Source organism: Amblyomma americanum, chromosome 1, assembly GCF_052857255.1.
Source record: "Amblyomma americanum isolate KBUSLIRL-KWMA chromosome 1, ASM5285725v1, whole genome shotgun sequence".
NCBI lineage: Eukaryota > Metazoa > Arthropoda > Arachnida > Ixodida > Ixodidae > Amblyomma > Amblyomma americanum.
This window is the reverse complement of record NC_135497.1, coordinates 194507798-194526772: the sequence shown is the minus strand read 5'-3', so window position 1 is coordinate 194526772 and position 18975 is coordinate 194507798. Positions and strand designations below refer to the sequence as shown.

The 18975-nt window shown below is 49.5% G+C and overlaps 1 protein-coding gene across 2 annotated transcripts in view; it reads right to left on the bottom strand.

Moving 5' to 3' along the window:
* Positions 1-18975, bottom strand: part of LOC144114436 (plasmolipin-like) — a 64308-nt gene that overhangs the window by 30429 nt on the left and 14904 nt on the right. For both annotated transcript variants that reach the window (XM_077648176.1, XM_077648177.1), the window contains exon 2: positions 2788-2969. In XM_077648176.1, the coding sequence (XP_077504302.1) occupies positions 2788-2919 (132 nt within the window). In that variant the 5' untranslated portion in view covers positions 2920-2969. The remainder of the gene's footprint in view (positions 1-2787; positions 2970-18975) is intronic.

The following is an 18975-nucleotide window of genomic DNA, read 5'->3' as shown; positions in this document are numbered from 1 at the left end:
CAGACATAAAAAAATAGGCGAATCATTATATGCTGCTTGCCTGTTCTTGAAAGGGCCATGGAGTTCTGCATTTGAAAGCTCTGGGGCACCTTTTTGGCTTGGGTTTCACTTTAGCTTGATCATGAAGCCTCTAGCTTTTAGACTTGTCAGGTTCCAGGGTTGCAAATGGCTTGACTAATCCTCGCTAGATTGACGACTGTGAGCAGCAGCTATGTGTAGCCCCAACCTGTCTGCATCTGGGTGTAGAAAAACTGGTTTTGCACCTGCCGGCCAGGAAAGGGTGACAAACTACACTCCTGTAGGTTGTATTGGTGCATATGGGGACAGCAGCCTGCCGCACCTCAATCTGGTTTGTCTCTAGTTCGGAATCTGCCTTCCCTTAATTGCTGTTTCTAGCAATAAAAGGTTTGAGGTATGAACACTGACTGGAAAGACCGCAGGCCTCCTCATTGAGTCCATCAGCTTCTATGTACATGTCACTCTGGGTCCTGTACAGTACAACCCTGATCCCTCAGCTAACAGGGAGGATGAGATACATTTGTACAAGTCCCTCAGAATGTGGTCGTAGCCTAGAATGAAATCTACCACTCTGTAATGCAACTCCCTATCTGATCGAATGGTGACTAACTTTTTTCAGTGCAATGCTTGCTCTAAATGCAAGCATGAGCAGAGGTACCACAGATCCAGGAGTGTGCAACAAAGTGGCATCCATCCACTGCCGATTTGCAGAACACAGTCCAGTGAGTTTGGCAGCTTTTTGCAAAATGTGAAAATAGGAGGCATGTACTCATCAAACAGTTCACCACAGAATGCAAGCAGCCTGTCCCATGAAGGTAGGCATCCCAGTTCTTGGGTCGCTGAGCAGAGGCTACTAGCAAGGGTTTGATGTACCAGCTCAGCTGCTTCATACAGTTATGGGTTTCTTGCAGTGCTTAACATCTAAGGCTGCACACATGTCCACAAGTGCCTAGGCCATGAAGTAGGATGAGTTGTCTGTTATCTAATCTGCAAAAACTTCAACCAGGTGGAAACCTCAGCCATGTTAGGACACTTATGGGGAATGGGCTTCTTGAGCGATTGGAGTGCGCGCTCGCTGGCGCCGTTTTGCTCGTTAGAGAGAACCCCGTGGGGTGTCCGCGAGCGGAATGCAGGCAGCTGCGAGGTTGTCCTCCTTTCTAAGGGAAGCTCTTTTGAAGAACCGCTGTAAATTACCCTCCCTTCTGTTCTTCCCGCTTCGACCTCGCGTCCCCATTGGGTCACTCCCGAGTGACAGTGGGGGTGCGTGGTTTCGGCAAGAGGCCCGAGCGGAAAATGAACGGAGAGATCGCCACTGACTCGGGCAGCAGAACGGTGCGTAGATTTCGCCTCCCGGGTGCCCCGGCCCTTGCCGGTGGACCAAGAGCGCGGGTGGTGTAACTTTGCGCACCTAGTATGTACGCTTGAGTCCAGGCCCGAGCCTCCGCAGTAGCGTCGACCGCCTGTGCGGCGCTCACGCGCTCCAGATTAGAGAGGGCCTGATCTGGCTGGTTCTCCGTCATCGCCGGCCATTGCCGGTGACGACGCGCGATGGACCATCGACGTGCGACCTGCGTCGTCAAGATGTGCTCCACGCATTCCCCATCCTCCCTTCGTGTTGTCTGGCGTGCAATCTAACCCTCTGGTTGGCCATGCGGCATGCTATCGCCCTTGGCTGTGCCGTCACGCGCATATGTAGTCTTTGCTTTGCGCGCGTGGCTCCACGGGCTCGCTTTCGGGTGCTGTGGCTGGGCTACGGGTTGTACTGAGGTCTGGGGATCAGTGCAGTGTTATGTAATGCAGCTTCCTGTGTAATAAACACTTGTGCTCTCAAATAACTGCGCCTTCCTTCCTTCCGAGCGAGAGCGCAGGCACACGGTGAACTCTGGCTATGCCCTCAGCTTGCTCTGGCCTGAACCCGCGATATGTGGACGAAGTGCCACTCAATTAACACTTCGGCACGGGCTCATAACTAAACCCACACGCTGCAGCTGGCGATGTGCCGTGTGACTAGCCGAACAACGGACAAAAGCACGGTGCCGCACAGACACGGCAGCCTGCAGCGGCTTCCCACACTTTATTGGACAAAAGAATCCTTCCCAGAGAAGGGCGACCGGTAACAGCGATGGACTGTCATACCGAGGAGGGGGCAGCCATTTGAGGGAACAAGGGGACCAGACCATACAGCCACACGCATCTATTAAAAGCCATGTTCAACAGCAGACAGCCTGCTGTTGTTTTGAGCTGCCGCTCGCCACATCGCACGTGCCCTATGTAATGCTCGCAGCCATCTTGTTAGCTGAGCGGGACAGAAGTGCACAGCTGCATGGTGTTGAGAACACGGTCTGAAGGCTCCCATGCATCACGTTAGTGCTAAGAAGCGAAACTAAGCCTTGATTTGCCAGGTGAATGTGTTGACAACATGGTCTGAAAGCTCCTATGCATCACGTTGGTGCCAAGTAGCGAAACTGTAAGCCTTGATTTCTGGGGTGAACGGGACAGAAAACTCAAGTGTCGAATGTACACCTCAGCCGAAGAGAGGCAGCAGTGGGCAAAACGCTTATACTGCCTGTGCTTTGCTTCTGCAGCCTGTGCTTTCCTTCTGCAGCAAAATAATTCAGGTTATGAAAATAGCATCCCCAAAGGTACAATTGATTAATATTATGCAGTCACTGGATAAACTGTTTCTTACGTCAGCTGCATGCACAAAGTAGATGACTGACTCTTATCACAATGCAACAACCTTCATCTACGAAGGCTAAAGCAGCTTACAATTTGGGCTCCCTTCAGGATGCCCGGCAAGGTGCGCAAATATGACGGGTCGAACACCAGCCATGAGGCAGTCTTGGTTGTGGTAGTGGTTGTTGTGGTTGTGTGCGAGTCGGGGAAGCCCTGGCCCTGCATTCTGCCAGTGGGTGCAGCAACAAGGACAACAGTCTGCTTGGCGCGACCTCCTAAAGCAAAAAGCAACCACAAAGAAAGAAGAGTTACAACAAACTTCCTGGGGTTATGCACGAACAACACTAAGCACAAAAGAATAAGAGGAAAACGAGCATCTGTGCAACAGCTCCATTTACCCAGATCAGAATACCAGTTCCATGCTCAAACTGGCAACTTTGTATGCTATTCATACTCACCTTCACATTTTTAGGTGGAGTGACATGAGCTTTACAACTTCAGTGTTTCATAGCATGAAATATATATATACATTATGAAATGAAGACAATGGCACAAGACCAGAGTAAGTGACTCTTTGCATTTTCATACCACAACAGCACTCTCCACAATGCTTTCCAACCTTGACAGTACTTCCCATCGAAAAAGTGCTGCATGTGAAAGAGATGAGCCAATCACGACCGGCAAGGAATTAAGCTGACCAGGCACGGTTACCAAAATTTCTGAGAGACATCAATAAAATACTTCATTTTATTAAATTTAGTAAGAATGATATATTTGCAATCTAGGGACACCAATCTCTCAATGTGGTTGTATTTAGTGTTCCCCTTTAGTGCCCCTTTATACCATGTTGGGAAACTTACACTCAAGGATAAGTTCTGACTAAGCTTGTTTTTGGTCTAGTTGGTTGGCCACGATAGACAAAAAAAAAAACTAAAAAAGATGACATAGAATAATCCACACAGACACAGAGCACAACTAATCAAATAATGAATGCTCGCATATGATTAAAAACAGCTGGAAGAAAGTGCACTTTGTACATCTTTTTATGTGTCCATGCCTTTTAACACTTTTTGCATCATATTCTGGAATAAAAATGTAATAGTGCGCAAGACCCAGCGATTACTGTACGTCAGTATGTCACCACTTCTTTCCTCTGCATTCATTCCATCTTCACTGCGCAACAAATAAAGTTCGCAAGCTGTAATGATCACAGAGGTAACCAGTAAATGATTACTTCTTTCTCGTCCACTGAAAGTGTACAACCGCATAAAAAATATTAATGACAAGGACAAGAATCTTCGGCAGTGCACATGTCAGAATACATGGCACTACAAAGCGTTTAAGCATAGCACTATGTGTGTTCCACTACTGTTATCCGCTTGCGTGGAGACAGAACTGCATATGCACAGTAACAAGAGTGCACCTGCACCTGGCACGCACCTAAGAGAGCCATCTGTGCATGTGCAGCTAGCTATAGTTGGCACCATAGAGTTTCTAAATATTAAATAAAAGGACAACAGGCACCACTGTCTATGCGGGTATCTTAATGAACACCTCATCCACCCTGGGAATGCCGGGAAAATGAGGTTTCTTAATTGGCTTGGCTAGTGTTAGCCTTAAAATGCAACTATGACTGCAGAAATATAAATTTTTGAAAAAAAATACTGCAACGAAACTTTTTAAGAATGAAAATGTCATATAATAAAAGACGTTTATAGTAAATTGCAATAAATGAGCAGAAAAGCAGAAAGGTGTAACCATGCACCAAATGTGCCCACGGTGAAAGAGGGCTTCCTGTTCATGCTGCGAAATATAGCTAACCATCAACACACTTTTTTTTTTTTAACGGGCAAGCTTTTCAGAACAAATATTCTTTCAAAAAACTGTTCTTTCAAAAACTATGGTTGGTGCCCCTAGGAAGCGTGCATGCATAGTTGATGCTTCGCAGAACCTTATCACAGATTGCGCTGCACTAAAAATATATCTATTAGGGTACTTTTCGTGCCAATTAAATACTGGCAAACAAAAGAGCAAAACATCACACAGAAGCCATTAATATCTGGAGTCATATGCAGTTTACCACCTGTGCCAGAATAAAATTTAAAAAAAAGCTGTGTTGCAACCTGTTGCATAGAACTGACTGCTCTTCATAGCTTTCCAAGAGTCATGCGAGAGCAGCGAGGAGTCTTATTGTAGACAGATTTGTTCCAACATGATGTTCCAACCAACACCCCCAGAGCATGAGGTGTTGGTTCAACAACGGCCACGGTGACTACATTTTGATGGAGGTGAAACGTGTCAGTGCACGTTCAAGAAACCCAGGTGGTCGAGATTAATCTGGAGCCCTCCACTATGGTGCTTTTCTCCCTTTCTCCTTTCTCTCCCTTCACCCATGGCACGGTTCAGGCATCCACTGAGGGGTCAAACACTGCGCTGTTCCTTTCCTGATAACCATTTATTATTAAAAGAGCCTCAAATCCTCTAGCTTCCAGAATGCACACTGTTACAAAGAGGCTGCAATACCGACGTGCGGTGTGCTGCAAAAGTGGTTGCCGTGCTCTAACACACAAAACAGCTCTCCCCACTCGAAAACAATATACTTAAGGCGGGGTGAGACTGTCTTGTTCAAAAACTCGATTTTGAGATTTTGTGATCATCTGATGTAGAATTTCTTTATCTTTCAGAAAATATATTACACTTGGGTATTTGAGATTTCAAAAACAATTTTTTGTCCTTTTTCTCGGTCTCGTCAACCAGAAAAGCAGGTGCACCTCGACGTGGCCTCTTCATTTCAGGTACTTGCAGAAATTCAACGCTCTGAAGTTTTTCATGAGAAACTCAGGTTTTGGTTTCGGTTTTGCATTTGGCCTTGTTCCTAGTACATTTTACAGCCACTAGGGCTCCTCCTGTAGCTCTACTGTATAGGGTGCCTTGATGCGCGGCAAGGGGGAGCGCGTGCATCGAGGCACCTTACTTCTGTGAAGAGACGTTTTGATGAATAAAACGGCTTTCATAGAGTTTATTGGAGTTTTTCTCAAAACAACATTTTTGGAGGTTTCTGTATATTTTTCTCGAGAAGTGTAAGGCATAGGCAAACAAAATTTTTCACAGATGTTAATTAGTGGCATTTACATAAATGGAACTAAATCAATAGTCTAGGTGCATTTGTATTTTTCTGAAAAAAAAAAAAAGCCATTCATATGTGGCAATTTTATAGCATCGGCAAAGGTAAAAAAAAACATAACAAATCTAGTTTTTGTTGGAAGCGCATAATTTTAGCTCCACTTGCATAAAGCATTCGTTGCTGTTTCATACAAATTTGCAAAACTCTGTGGAAGACAAAAAGGTACATTAGTAGAAAAATGAAAACAAAAATAAAAAACACTAACGAATTTCAAAACTAGTTTTGAGCTCTAATGCAAGTTGTGTCTATCTTTAAGATTCCTTGCGAATTTCATAGCTGCAGCTTTAATTACAACTGCTGTACAGCCAACTTTTGAAACTCATTTTCAAAGTCTCACCCCACCTTAAACAGTTTAAGTACAGCGGAAGCACAGAGCACAACAGGGAGCGTCGAGGGGGCAGACAGCACGTGAGCGTGTTCCTGTACTATATGCTCCCGCAGGGAGCAGAGTTGCGCGTCTGTTTTCCCTTGCCGCTCCAAACACCAATCGCCGAGAGGCGATCACATGATTTTTGTGACTTCAAGTGTTCAACTTTCCGCGGAGAAGCTGACTTCACAGGCGCAGTGCAGAGCGACCCCTCGTCAGCTCGACTCCTCATGTGAGCCCACGCTGTCGGCTACATTTCACATTTTCCGTGCACACCTGTGGCGTCAGGTTTGGGGCTCTGCTGTGGTAGTGAGCGACGCAGTTGTCAGCTATGACCGCATGCAGTGTGCCAAACTGCAGCAACCGCACTGGAAACGGCAAAGCGTTTTACGAACTGCAATTTGGAAGGTCAGCGGCTGAAGTGTGTCGGCGATTGAAGTGGCTTTTGAGAATGGGCCGCGTTAAGTGCGACCAAATATTGTAGTTTATTAACTCAGATGAAAAGATGATGCTTTTTAATAAAAATTAAGTAAGCTAATAATATCAACAAGAAAGAGTACTTTCAAGGTCCTTTAAAGATTCGTCATTTCACTGCATTTAGCAACGGGGTGCATTTTGCAAAATGTTTTAGGCAAGGTTTTGAGTCTGAAATTTTTTTCGCTAGGTCAGACTCGCCTGTTGAATGCATTGGTGTTGCTTTTGTCTGCTTGCCTGAAACAAGTTGCAGAATCATTTTAATGTGGGTCTAGGGAGATGCCTTTTCATATTTTCCGTGCATAACTCGCACAGAACACGCGGCGGGGCCAGTTGTGAAAAAAGTAATTCATTGCTATACTCCTTTTTTCTTGAGACGAGCACGCAGGAAAACAGGACGGGACGGACGCTGTCTCATCCGGAACGGGACTGCTTGTTCGTCTGAAATTACTTGTTCCAGAAAGAAAAAAAAAATTGGCGGTGGTTTAGCTCTGGTTAAACCTGGAGTGACGCGATAGCTACAGCTGGCTGAGTGGAACTTGGTCACGTGACCAACCACGTGATCAGCCATGGCGCCGCGCCGCTGGCAGCTAGCTGCTCCGCACCACGTGACCAACCACGTGACAGCGCAGCCACAGGGCGGCGGCGCCACCACGCTGAAGGCTCGAAATGCTGCCGTAATGTAGCTATCGCTACAAAAACCTTGCAGCCTGTTTCTAGTATTTTTCGTCAATTTTTCATGACTTCAATTTGCTGTTAACCTCTGGCGATTTTTTTTATCATGCTGTATGCACACCCTCGGCAAATCACAGATTAATTTTTGACGTTACGTTTAAAAACTTGCGACCGAGTGTAATTTGTGGGCAAATAAGAAAACAAGCCCAAGCGCTCTACACAGCGAGCCCATCAATGCAGCCCCCGTACGCACGAGCGGTGGCTTTCCCGCACAGCTTGGAACATGATGGCGGACCTTTGCGCAACTCTGCTCCCTCCCTGCGGGTACAGTGTACTGCGGGAGCATATGCAGGCACGGCCGGTCTCGAGGGGGCGCGCGCGCTCTTTCATGAGAAGAAAAGCGCGCGCTCGCGTCCAGACAGGCCGTGATACAGGAACACTACACGAGACATGCGGCGCGCGCCGCTGTGTGACGCACGCTAGTGGAAGTGTGGAAGTGGCCAGCGCTTTCTGGCCGCGCGGTGTCATTTTTGTCGTGTGCGGCCACAAAATTCCTTGCGCTGCAGCGGCGACGAGAATGGCATCTTCGAAATTTATAAGAATTAATATGAATATATCACTTACAGTGGGCTAAAAGCCTCTCAATAAATAAGGCGGCAACAGTTAAAAGGTTAACAAATTGATATCAGTTAATTGCAGCGCTGACAATGCTATGCCGAAAAAAAAAACGTTCTTCTAACTCAAAGATGCCTTTTTTTTTTAAATAGCTGGCAGTCTTAGGTGAAACACCCTGCATATACAGGGAAATATACCCATATTGATCCCGAGCATACAGGTATGTCACACTGTGCGATGTACGCAACAACCTTTTTTTTTCACTTGCAGCCTATAAAAAAAAATGCTGCAGCTTGCAAAGTTTCATTGACCAAACTGTTGGTTATTTTCAATTGCCTCTTTAATAAGAAAAATTTTGAGTTACTGCATCACGTACAGGATGAAAGAACTACGAGACTGCTGACTGCACAGATTAGAAATTTCGAACTGATAAACTGGAAGAATGGTTCTACGTAATTATGCAGGGAAATTGCGCTGCGCCGCAAGGAAATATGGACGCAAGCTGTGCACGCCGCGTTGTCGTCTGCTCCCTGTCCGGTCCAGTCCTACCGAAAATTCGAAACCAGCTGAGGAAAGCCCCCGGATTTCCCTGGAACTATCCGCTGGTCAGAAAGAATGCCTTCCGGAACCGCCAGACTAGTGGGCGGAGTTACCCCACGAGCATTCTGGGACGACAAATCGAAGAGAGCGTTGCGAGCGCACATGATTTGTGGAAGTTCATTTATTTGCAGCAGACGACGAAGCAGCGAAAGCATCACTGAGGCCACGTGACTCGTGGCAGTTGTGTTTTTAGCACACCGGAGGCAGCGGAGACGTGCACCGGTTTACAGGACGCACCGCTGTTACGGCATACCAGACTTATGTTAGCGGAGACATATACCGGTTTACCGGACGCCTCCTGCGCACGCGCAGTGGCAAGGCCACATATACCGGTTTACCGGACGCCTCCTGCGCACGCGCAGTGGCAAGGCCACGTCACTGGTATAACAGCCCGCGGAAACCGAAACTCTAGGAGAAAAGCAGGGTTGTAATCAATTACATAAAGCACACTGAACCATATCGCATCCAGGTCTGTCACGTTCATGGGCCCTGGGAAACGATACTACCCCCCCCCCCCACCACACTCAAAAAAAAAAAGTGAAAATTTACTCTTCAGAAAGAGTTCGGGTTTTATTCACTGCACATTCCTAACGCATCATTCCATTCGAACTGATTATGATCTGCCCAACCATGTCAAAATAACCGAAGTCAAGCCCACCACGTTGTCCAGTAGGTGGTGTACGAGACTGCCTCTTCCGTAAGTATGGATTTGCGTACTTGCTACTTGCCAACACAGCTACAGGAGAGCTGCAAAGCAGCTGCGGAAGGCAATAAAACCGAGAAGAACCTTCCTGGCCTGGGAGCTGTTCCTTGCGTCCCTGCATGCATACATGGAAACTGACTTATCGACTTCCCCTTACAACCCCTCCTCCCTTATGGGAACACTTCTTCGGATAGCAACCGCTAGTCCTCCACTGTTTCTGCTATGACACCAGACCAGGCTGGAAAACGCACATTTCACTTCGAAGACATACCCCCCCTCCGAAGCGCACAGTCTATATGGCTATCGTTCACTGCAATGAAAGATATTGCAGGAAAGAGTAGTGCCTCGAACGTACCAAGAAAAAGCTGCAAAGTTAAACATACCCGAACGACGTCACTGTGAAAGCATTTGCAGCAATGCACTGCTGCTCCCATCGACTATAGAAAAAATAAATAAAAGCAAGAGGGAAAAAGAAACAGAACTGTTACACAAGCATTAGCCTCAGTTATAGTTTACACGCTAGTCACGAGGGACGTGCACTCGACAAAAGAAATTCGGGCCAAGAGCGACTGATCCTTGACGCGGCCACTAATCCAGTTAACGCGGCTCAAAGGCGGGTAAAAATACACCGCGCGAGGCTGTTCGGCGCACCATCGCTTCTCCCCTCTGCAACCATCCTCTTCTCTCGTTTTCCGCCAAAGCGCGAAGTGCGGGAACCTAATCGCCGACGGCACGCCAGCACGCGGCCAAGCAGCAAGAGCTTGGCCGGGTTTATTTATCCCGTGCTCGCCTCGCCGAGACCGCGAGCAACCGAGCATAGACGAGGGGCGCCGCAGAGGCCCTGGCGGGGTTCCAGGGCAAGACACGCACGCCGCCGGCTGGCGGCCCAGACGGCGCGCGCACCTGCCGCCGCGGCCACTTGCTCGAGCCACTTGTTGGGGCGCCACTCACCCTCCGCTGTTGGCGCCCGTGTTTCCCTTCCGAAAGATCGCCCCACAACACAGACGTGACTCGTCCGCTCCTTGTTCGGCACGTGCGGAGTACGCTGTGCCAAGTGCGTGAGAGAGGACACCGCTACTTTGGCGGTGGAAGGTCCTCTTTTGTCGAACCTATAAAACGCCTTGGGAAGACACGGTCTCCCTCTTTCGTTTCGTTCTCTAGAAAGTAACGCGCACCAAGTGGTCCCATCCGCACCCTCTTACCTCGCAGAATTCAGGGACCGCCACCTTCCACCACAATGGGGTTGGTCATACGGCTACCTACACTCTCGAACATTTATGTCCTGAGCTTGGCAGCCAGGAGCGAAGCACCCTCATGATGATGCCACGAACAAGAATCAGCAACGAGCCTTCTACAATGCCAGAAAGCACTTGGGGTATCGGGTCGGGAGCGGGCGGTGCACTGCCTGCCGGACGTTCATGGTGGCTATGTGCCGTGCGCCTTGTCTTCGAGGAAAGTAAAGGAGAGCTTGCGACAGTCAGATACGGATGAATGCGAGGCACATCTAGTTTCACGAGAAGAACCAAAGTTAAGCACGCCTTGCTGATTTATTAAAATACGTAGTACTGAACTAGTATGCATCGTTCAAAACGCAGCGCAAATTTAGTGTCTTCAAAGGCGTGCAACGATCACGAATACAAAGTTACAGCCGCTAGCTGGTTCGCGAAACGATTAACGCAGTGAGGATGACGCGCATGACTGCCACTGAACTACCGCAAATAGCCGCAGTAGCCCGTGAGTGACTGAGCCTGATTTGAGGCTGAGGGGAAGTGCGGTTTTAAGCCTCCGGTTCAAATTCGGTTGCCTAAGCTGGCCTTCACCAGACGGCGGAGACAAGGGTAGCGTGGCCGTGCTCGAGTAGGGCCGCCCAGCTAAAATGGATCATGATTTAAGAAAAAAACCCGCCGCGGTGGCTCAGTGGTTAGCGCGCTCGACTACTGGTCCGGAGTTCCCGGGTTCGAACCCGACCGCGGCGGCTGCGTTTTTATGGAGGAAAAACGCTCAGGCGCCCGTGTGCTGTGCGATGTCAGTGCACGTTAAAGATCCCCAGGTGGTCGAAATTATTCCGGGGCCCTCCACTACGGCATCTCCCTCTTCCTTTCTTCTTTCACTCCCTCCCTTATCCCTTCCCTAACGGCGCGGTTCAGGTGTTCAACGATATATGAGACAGATACTGCGCCATTTCCTTTCCCCAAAAAAACAATTATTATTATTATTTAAGAAAAAAGAAAGCGTTCTTCCGAAACGAAATGAAGTGAACATTGTCAGGAGGTAAGTAAACTACCGGCTAGTATTTTTTCGTTCCGCCCACTTTATTAATTAGTCGACATTAACTTTTTTTAAATATAAGCGCTCAGGTGTGAATTGGAAAGCTGTTGAGCGCTACAAAAATGACCCGACCCAGGTGCTTCCGACGAGGTAGCCTTTTTTATTCGGCGAAAATGAAAGGCCGCCAAATTTAAAACAATAGCACGTGACAGCGTGCTCCGCGCGGCCCATGTGCGGCCGCATGGATGGATGGGAGGTAGGAGCATCCCCTTTGAAACGGGGCAGTGGTTGTTGCCACTATGCTCAGTTTTTTTTTCCTTTATTTTTATTTACTCTGCTGTAAGTTGTTAATACAATTCGCCATTTCCTTTAAAAAAAAAACGTCTTCCTACACTTTAAAACTTATGTCACCTCTCTGCTTTTGTACCACCAATCCTCCAATCGCTTGTTGCTAATTTCCACCGCAGATTTATTTACATGACTATTGTTATCTCTAAACCCTAAAGCCTCAGGAAGAGTGACTGTGCCTGCATCGACATCGGGATGGATACCATCACATTTTAGAATGAGGTGTTCTATTGTTTCTACAGATTTACCACACACAGCACATGTGTCATCTTCTTCGTTAAATCGCGCTGTAATCGCGGCATGCGCGCGATTACAGCGCCCTCAGCCGCAACTTGGTAAACATTCCATCTCAGCTTCGCGCCCTCTGCGCTGCTCGCGATAGGACTTCGCGTTGGTCCGTTGCCGCCTCTGTCCTTGTTACATCGGGGCTCCTCTCAGCCTCGGCGCTCAGCTCTCCGCATTCTGCTCTGGGTGCTGCACACTGTCTCCGTTCCTCTTGTTGGCACATGTAATTCCTTGCAGGGACAAGCGAGTCTTCAGCGCCAGCAGGAGGTGCCTGCGTGGCAGCCCTGCACCACGCCAGCTGTCATACTGTTGCAAGGTTCGAAACTCCAACCAGGAGCTGCATGCTCGCGGCCCAAAAGACGTTGCACAAAGCGAGGTTGGGAGGGGACAGCGCACCATGCTTCTCTAATACGCGTTCTGAAGAGCGCTGGCAAGAGTCCCCACTGCCACGCATGATTGTTTCCCTCGCGTGGCCGCGACTACAGAGTGCTGCGACGCGATGCGATCGCTGTGTTGTTGAGCGCCATGGTTGCTGCACAGGCGCGCCTCAAATTTGGTGGGCGGCAGCAGGTTCCTGCGTGGCAACCCTGTACCACGCCTTACTGTTGCGAGGTCCGAAACAACTTGTGGCCCAAAAGACGCTCCAGCAATACTAGGGTGGCTAGCAGACCCTCTCAATGGCGTTGCCCGGCCACAGAAAAGCGGGAGGCCACCCGTACAACCTGCCCTGTACGCAGACTGTCTCATGGACTTCATTCTTCGTTTGTTTTTGTTTGTAGGGTTAACGTCCCTATGAAGGCCGCCGTAGTGGAGGGCTCCGGATAATTCCGACCACCCGAGGTTTTTAACGCGCACTGATATCGCACAGTACACGGGCCTCCAGCACTTCGCCTCCATCGAAATAATTACCGACGCGGCCGCGATCGAACCCGCGTCTTCCGGGTCTCTCTCTCTCTCTCTGAGCCAGCTGCAGGCGCCCGCAACGCTGCCTTCGAGAAATCTCGCACTGTTCGCGGTCACGGGCGCGCAAGAGCCGAGCGAGCTAGCGGACACCCGCAGCATGTGCTGTGGAAAGACAAGCGACTTCAACGCCGCGGTGCGGTCACTACACCCGTCCTCGTTAATCACCACCGCAAAAGACTGCCTCACCATAACAAAATTATACGGCCGAAACAACCATGTCACAGTCACAATGCGAAGTTGCTGCCGCGACTGCGAGGAAATTTTCGGATTGGAACTGCCTCCACTACGGCACCTCTCTCTTCCTTTCTTCTTTCACTCCCTCCTTTATCCCTTCCCTTACGGCGCGGTTCAGGTGTCCAACGATATATGAGACAGATACTGCGCCATTTCCTTTCCCCCAAAAAACCAATTATTTATTTATTTAACTCGCTTCCAGGGGTCATTCATTGTCCATGGAAAGTCCTCCATTTGCCAGAACAGCATTTGTTCCACCAATTCAATAACGCGCTGTTTGATTTTTTGTGTGTGTGTGTGCGTGAACTGCTGCGACCTGTTGAACTGGTTTAGTATTTTTCTTCACTCTGCATTCCTGCATTTGTTTCAGTTTTGTATTGCTCTTTTCGCCTGGGCTACAGAAATTTCGTTCTGCAGTGTTTGGAATAAAAAATTGACGTTACGGATAGCACTGTGTAACGTGAGATTCAGCGACATCTGTTAGGTATTTATATTTTATGATAGGTACAGAATATTATAGCGACTTAATATGTGTGTATAGTCCTCGGGCGCCCTTTGTAGTTCCCCCCATACTCGCTTTTCGACTAGCTCTCCATCCAGTCCGCGGCGTCAGCGATGATCCTCTCCTCGGGCGGCGCGTGTCGCAGCAGCTGCCGCAAATGGACCGCGCTACAGTCCCGTGTTCTCTCTCCCTCCTCCTTCTACGGTAACTACCCTCCGCTTACACGTATACGCACTCGCCAAACTCTCCCGCTTCCACAGTAAACCTCCTGCCCCCTTCGGGTTAACTATACACTCAGGGTGGCTCCCGCGGAAACCAGCAGCGGCTGCGCCTTCTTACTCTCTCGCCATACCCTCCTTCTTCCACGGTAACCCTCCTCCGGTTGAGGATTCCTCCACTTTCGCGAAACCCTCCTCCTAACACAGTAACCACCCACTGGTTACAGATTCCTTCCTTCCACAGTAATCAGTACCCCAGCGGTTACCATGGCACCGGTTACGATGACGATAACGAGATTCTTCTACTACTACTACTACTACTACTACTACTACTACTACTACTACTACTACTACTACGACGACGACGACGACGACCACGATCACCACAACGACGACGAGTAATAGTAATAATAATAGTAATAATAATTGGTTTTGGGGAAAGTAAATGGCGCAGTATCTGTCTCATATATCGTCGGACACCTGAACCGCGCCGTAAGGAAAGGGATAAAGGAAGAGAGAGCTGCCGTAGTGGAGGCCTCCGGAATAATTTCGACCGGCTGGAGATCTTTAGCGTGCACTGACATCGCACAGCACACGGGCGCCTTAGCGTTTTGCCTCCATAAAAACGCGGCCTCCGCGGTCGGGTTCGAACGCGGGAACTCTGGATCAGCAGCCGAGCGCCTAACCACTGAGCCACCGCGGCGGGTCGAAATCCAGGAACGGGCGCTTAACGGCTGTCGCTATAATAAGGGTGGAAATAACGGCCCGGCTAAGCCGTTCTATTGCCCGCAACACCGCAAATAAACTCCAGCGCTGTCGCCGCTGCAGCCAGAGAGATACGGCACTGGTATCGCGCGTGCAAAGCCATTTATCTATTCTTCATAGCGCGTGCGGGCGATATCGGCCTGCAACTAACTCAAAATCACGAATAACACGAGTCCATTTCCGCCAATGATTCAGTACGGGCGCGTGAGGACCACGCACGCGCGCGAAGCATATTCGCTTTGTTGGAACGGAATAATTAGCGGCGACGACGACCAGCCCGACAAAGAGGCGGCGTCACCGGCGGCCGGGGATTCCCCGCAGGCAGTGTGCGCCGCTCCGATAGCAGCTCATTACGGATTGGATTGGAGCAAACTTTATTTGCGCCTGCAGTTGGGCGCCGACGAGGGCCTACGTCGTCTACGAGGTTGCCGTTACTCGGCGCGGGTCTCCGCTCGCCGTTGCCGCCTCGCTGGGTCCCTGCCTTTCGAGCGCCCCGAGGACCTGCTGGACGGCCCAGAGCTCATTACGGAGAAATTCGCCGATATGCAGGCGGCCAGCTTTTCTGCGCCACGTTCGCGGTCGCAGTGCGCGCGGTGACGCAAGCGCGCGGGCGGAGTTCCAAGATTTTTCGTCGGCGCCAGAAAAAAAAAAGATAAAAATAAAGCGGAAAAGAGCATTCCTCGAGGTTTCAACCCCGTGAAGGACGTTTTGTGCAATACGTACTGCAACGTACAACGTCAAAGTCAGGATATATGATAAGGCGCCATTCCGGAAGTGAGCGCCCGACGCCGTCGCTCAGTCGGCGGCTGGCTCCATGGGGACGATGACGCATTCCCACGGAACTAACGTGTCTGGATGCGATGAAGTTACTCATGCGCTGGGATCCATATTATCTCTATGTTACGTTCTATCGGCCTCGACACGAGCTTGCCCGAGCTCTCTTATCACCGGGCAGCCCTCTCGCATAGACATGAAAGATGGCCTAATTTCATACCACGAGATCACGGAACATTATAAGCTGAGCAGGAGGGTCTATCCGCCGCCCGACCGTTCCCTCGCAACAGAGGAGGCAATTGCGTGGAGAAGATTGCAAGGGGGGAATCATATAAGCCCTTTTCTGGGTATACATCACAATCTCCAAAGAGGAGAAAGACCGATATTGTATAACGTGCGGGGAGAGGGGCACTCTCGACCACGTAGTATGGGAATGTGCTGGAAGCCCGGGCGCCGAGCAAAAGATAGAAGGTAGAGAAGCCTGGGAGACCTTGCTGCGGAGCGAGGACCCCGCTAAGCAGCGACAAGCCATCCGCCTGGCGGCTGAGGCCGTGAAGCGACAATGTGTCTTCACCAGACCTTAGTTTGCGAGGCTCCTAAGTAGGGCTCCCTTAGGCCTGCGTGCCGGGGGGTCCAAAAAGGAGTTTCATTTCGGTGGAAATAAACGTTTTGATGATGATGATGATGAAGTTACTGAACCGCGCGATCATAAAGAAAAGAAAGAGGTTCGCACAGAGGGAAGTCTCCAGACATCGTGCACCAACATGGAGTACCTATCCTGACGTTTGAAAAAAAAAAACTAAGAAGAACCACGGAGCTCATATTTATCACGTAGCGCGAAAGACAGGTCAACAGAAAGAAACCGAAAACAGGTTCTTTCTGTTGTCCCTTCCCTTACGGCGCGGTTCAGGTGTCCAAAGATATATATGAGACAGATACTGCGCCATCTCCTTTCCGCAAAAAAACCAATTATTATTATTATTCTGTTGTCCTGCGCTTTGTGCTAGAATGAGGTGAATATGACGTCAAACTAAACTAGCCCAACAGTTAGCTCTTTTGGAACACATGAAGCGCCACTGACACCTCGGTCGAAGCATTAAAACGATGTGGTGCTAACTTTGTACGAGGATGGACGCAGAACACTGCGGTGAGAAGTGACCTGATGCAAATAAACATTCTTTGCATACATAAACACCTTTTCAAGGAAGTACTCACAGATGAATGGATGCTATAAGCGCCCCTTTGAAACGGAGTGGAGGCGTACAAGTTCAACCAGGCTCAGTATCTTTTCCTCTCGCTTAAAATGTTTTTTTTTTTCTGACACCATTCTTTTCACGATTGGAATGCACACGAGTTGCGACGTACGGCTATAAAGGAAAACTACACAGCTTTCTCACTGTATTCGCTCTTGGATTCCAGCCCCAGCCATCGGCCAGCCCTTCTACTTAGCTTAGTCGGTAGACCAGCTGGTTCGGGACAGGCGGTCACACCGGGTCCGAAAGCCGGACCAGAAAGAACGTTTCTTACACTGCGACGATCTCGAGAAAGCTGCGCAGCGTTCCGTTGTAGCTGCACACTTACGCTCGCATGAATGTTAACGAGTGATTTATTCCCTCGATTGAAACCAGCTCCACGTTGGGGAATCGCCCCGAAATATGTTGGAATAAATATCTTACGCAGGTTTTTTTTTTTCGAACCCGTGGGTGCAGACCGCCACACAAAACCCCCAACAACGCTACTGACGCCACGCGCAAAAGTATGTACATGATGGGAATAATAATAATAATTGGTTTTTTGGGGGAAAGGAAATGGCGCAGTATGTCTCATATATCGTTGGACACCTGAACCGCGCCGTAAGGGAAGGGATAAAGGAGGGAGTGAATGAAGAAAGGAAGAGAGGTGCCGTAGTGGAGGGCTCCGCAATAATTTCGACCACCTGGGGATCTTTAACGTGCACTGACATCGCACAGCACACGGGCGCCTTAGCGTTTTTCCTCCATAAAAACGCAGCCGCCGCGGTGGGGTTCGAACCCGGGAACTCCGGAACCCACGAACAAGAAAATTGTCGGACTCACTGCCGCATTATGCAAATGGCGTTGACAACTGAAAGCCGGACTGCCCGCTTTATCACGTGCCAAGTAAGTTATTGGCGATCCTGATAAAGGCAGAGCATCAGACTAATTCGCCGACTGGGCGCTGTCCTCTCCATATATGTGTTCTTTTTAATGCACAGTCTTCCGGATTTTTAGTAATAGGGACTTCAGAATAGGGTGACCCTATATATCAGCTAGGGTGACCCTAGTCTCTTAATATCAGGCGAGCGTCGACTGCCAGCGGCGCCGAGGCGAAGCAGAGCGGAAATCGGGAGAGGGAACGAGCACGCGCTCTCATCATCCTGCTGGATGGAGCGAGCGTCGTCAGCTTGGCTGTTCTGCTTCGTGCGAAGCAACCACCGCGAGGCAATTTTTATGGCCCAGTTCTGAGAGCGCGTGTTTCGGGTTCTACCTGCTGCGTGTTTGTGGCTCTGGACTGGTGCAAACGCGTAACGTTCCAAAGCACGACTCTAGGCCCCGGTTGCGTTCGCGGGTAACAGCTCGAAAGCGCTTAACATTTTTAATGCGCCGCTAAAGTAACGATTGCTACCGGTTTCTTGAGCATGCTAGGCTGTGTATCGCAAATGCGTGCTCTCTTCAGATGTCACCCGCACTATACACAGCGGATAAAACAATTGGTCGCAGCTTCTTGGGGGCTCCGATGATGGGCAGGGGTTGCTACGCACTAATCGGAACAGCCTAGCAGACGACGCTCACTCCAGCAGCAGGAATTGTGGGAATGCTCTTGCCCTCTCATGCTTTCTCCGCTCCTTTGTCTTCCGGCGCAGCAGCACCGGACAGTCAATGCTGTCGCGATATTATTAAAAATCCGGGAGGCTATAAATTCCCCACAACCAGCACCTCCTCCTCCCTCACGCCATACCGCTATAGGTTGAAATATGAACCGCTCAGGTTTTAACCCGCGTCCTGTCGGTATACCGAAGTCAGTGCTTTAGGTTAGGCGGCCACGGCACAAACACTGGCGCTTACAACGCACCCTGTGGTGCGACCCGGAGCGTCCATAGAATGGCCCCCTTCACCGTATCTGCAGCTCCACCTACGATTCCCGCATGCCGCGTATAACCTGGATAGGCGCGACCACAATATGACTCCACTGGATTTTTTCTTTTTTGCAGCACACACTATTCCCAGTATGAAACTGTACGTTCCAGCAACCTAATCAATGTGTTCAGAATGCGGTGCCTGAGAAATT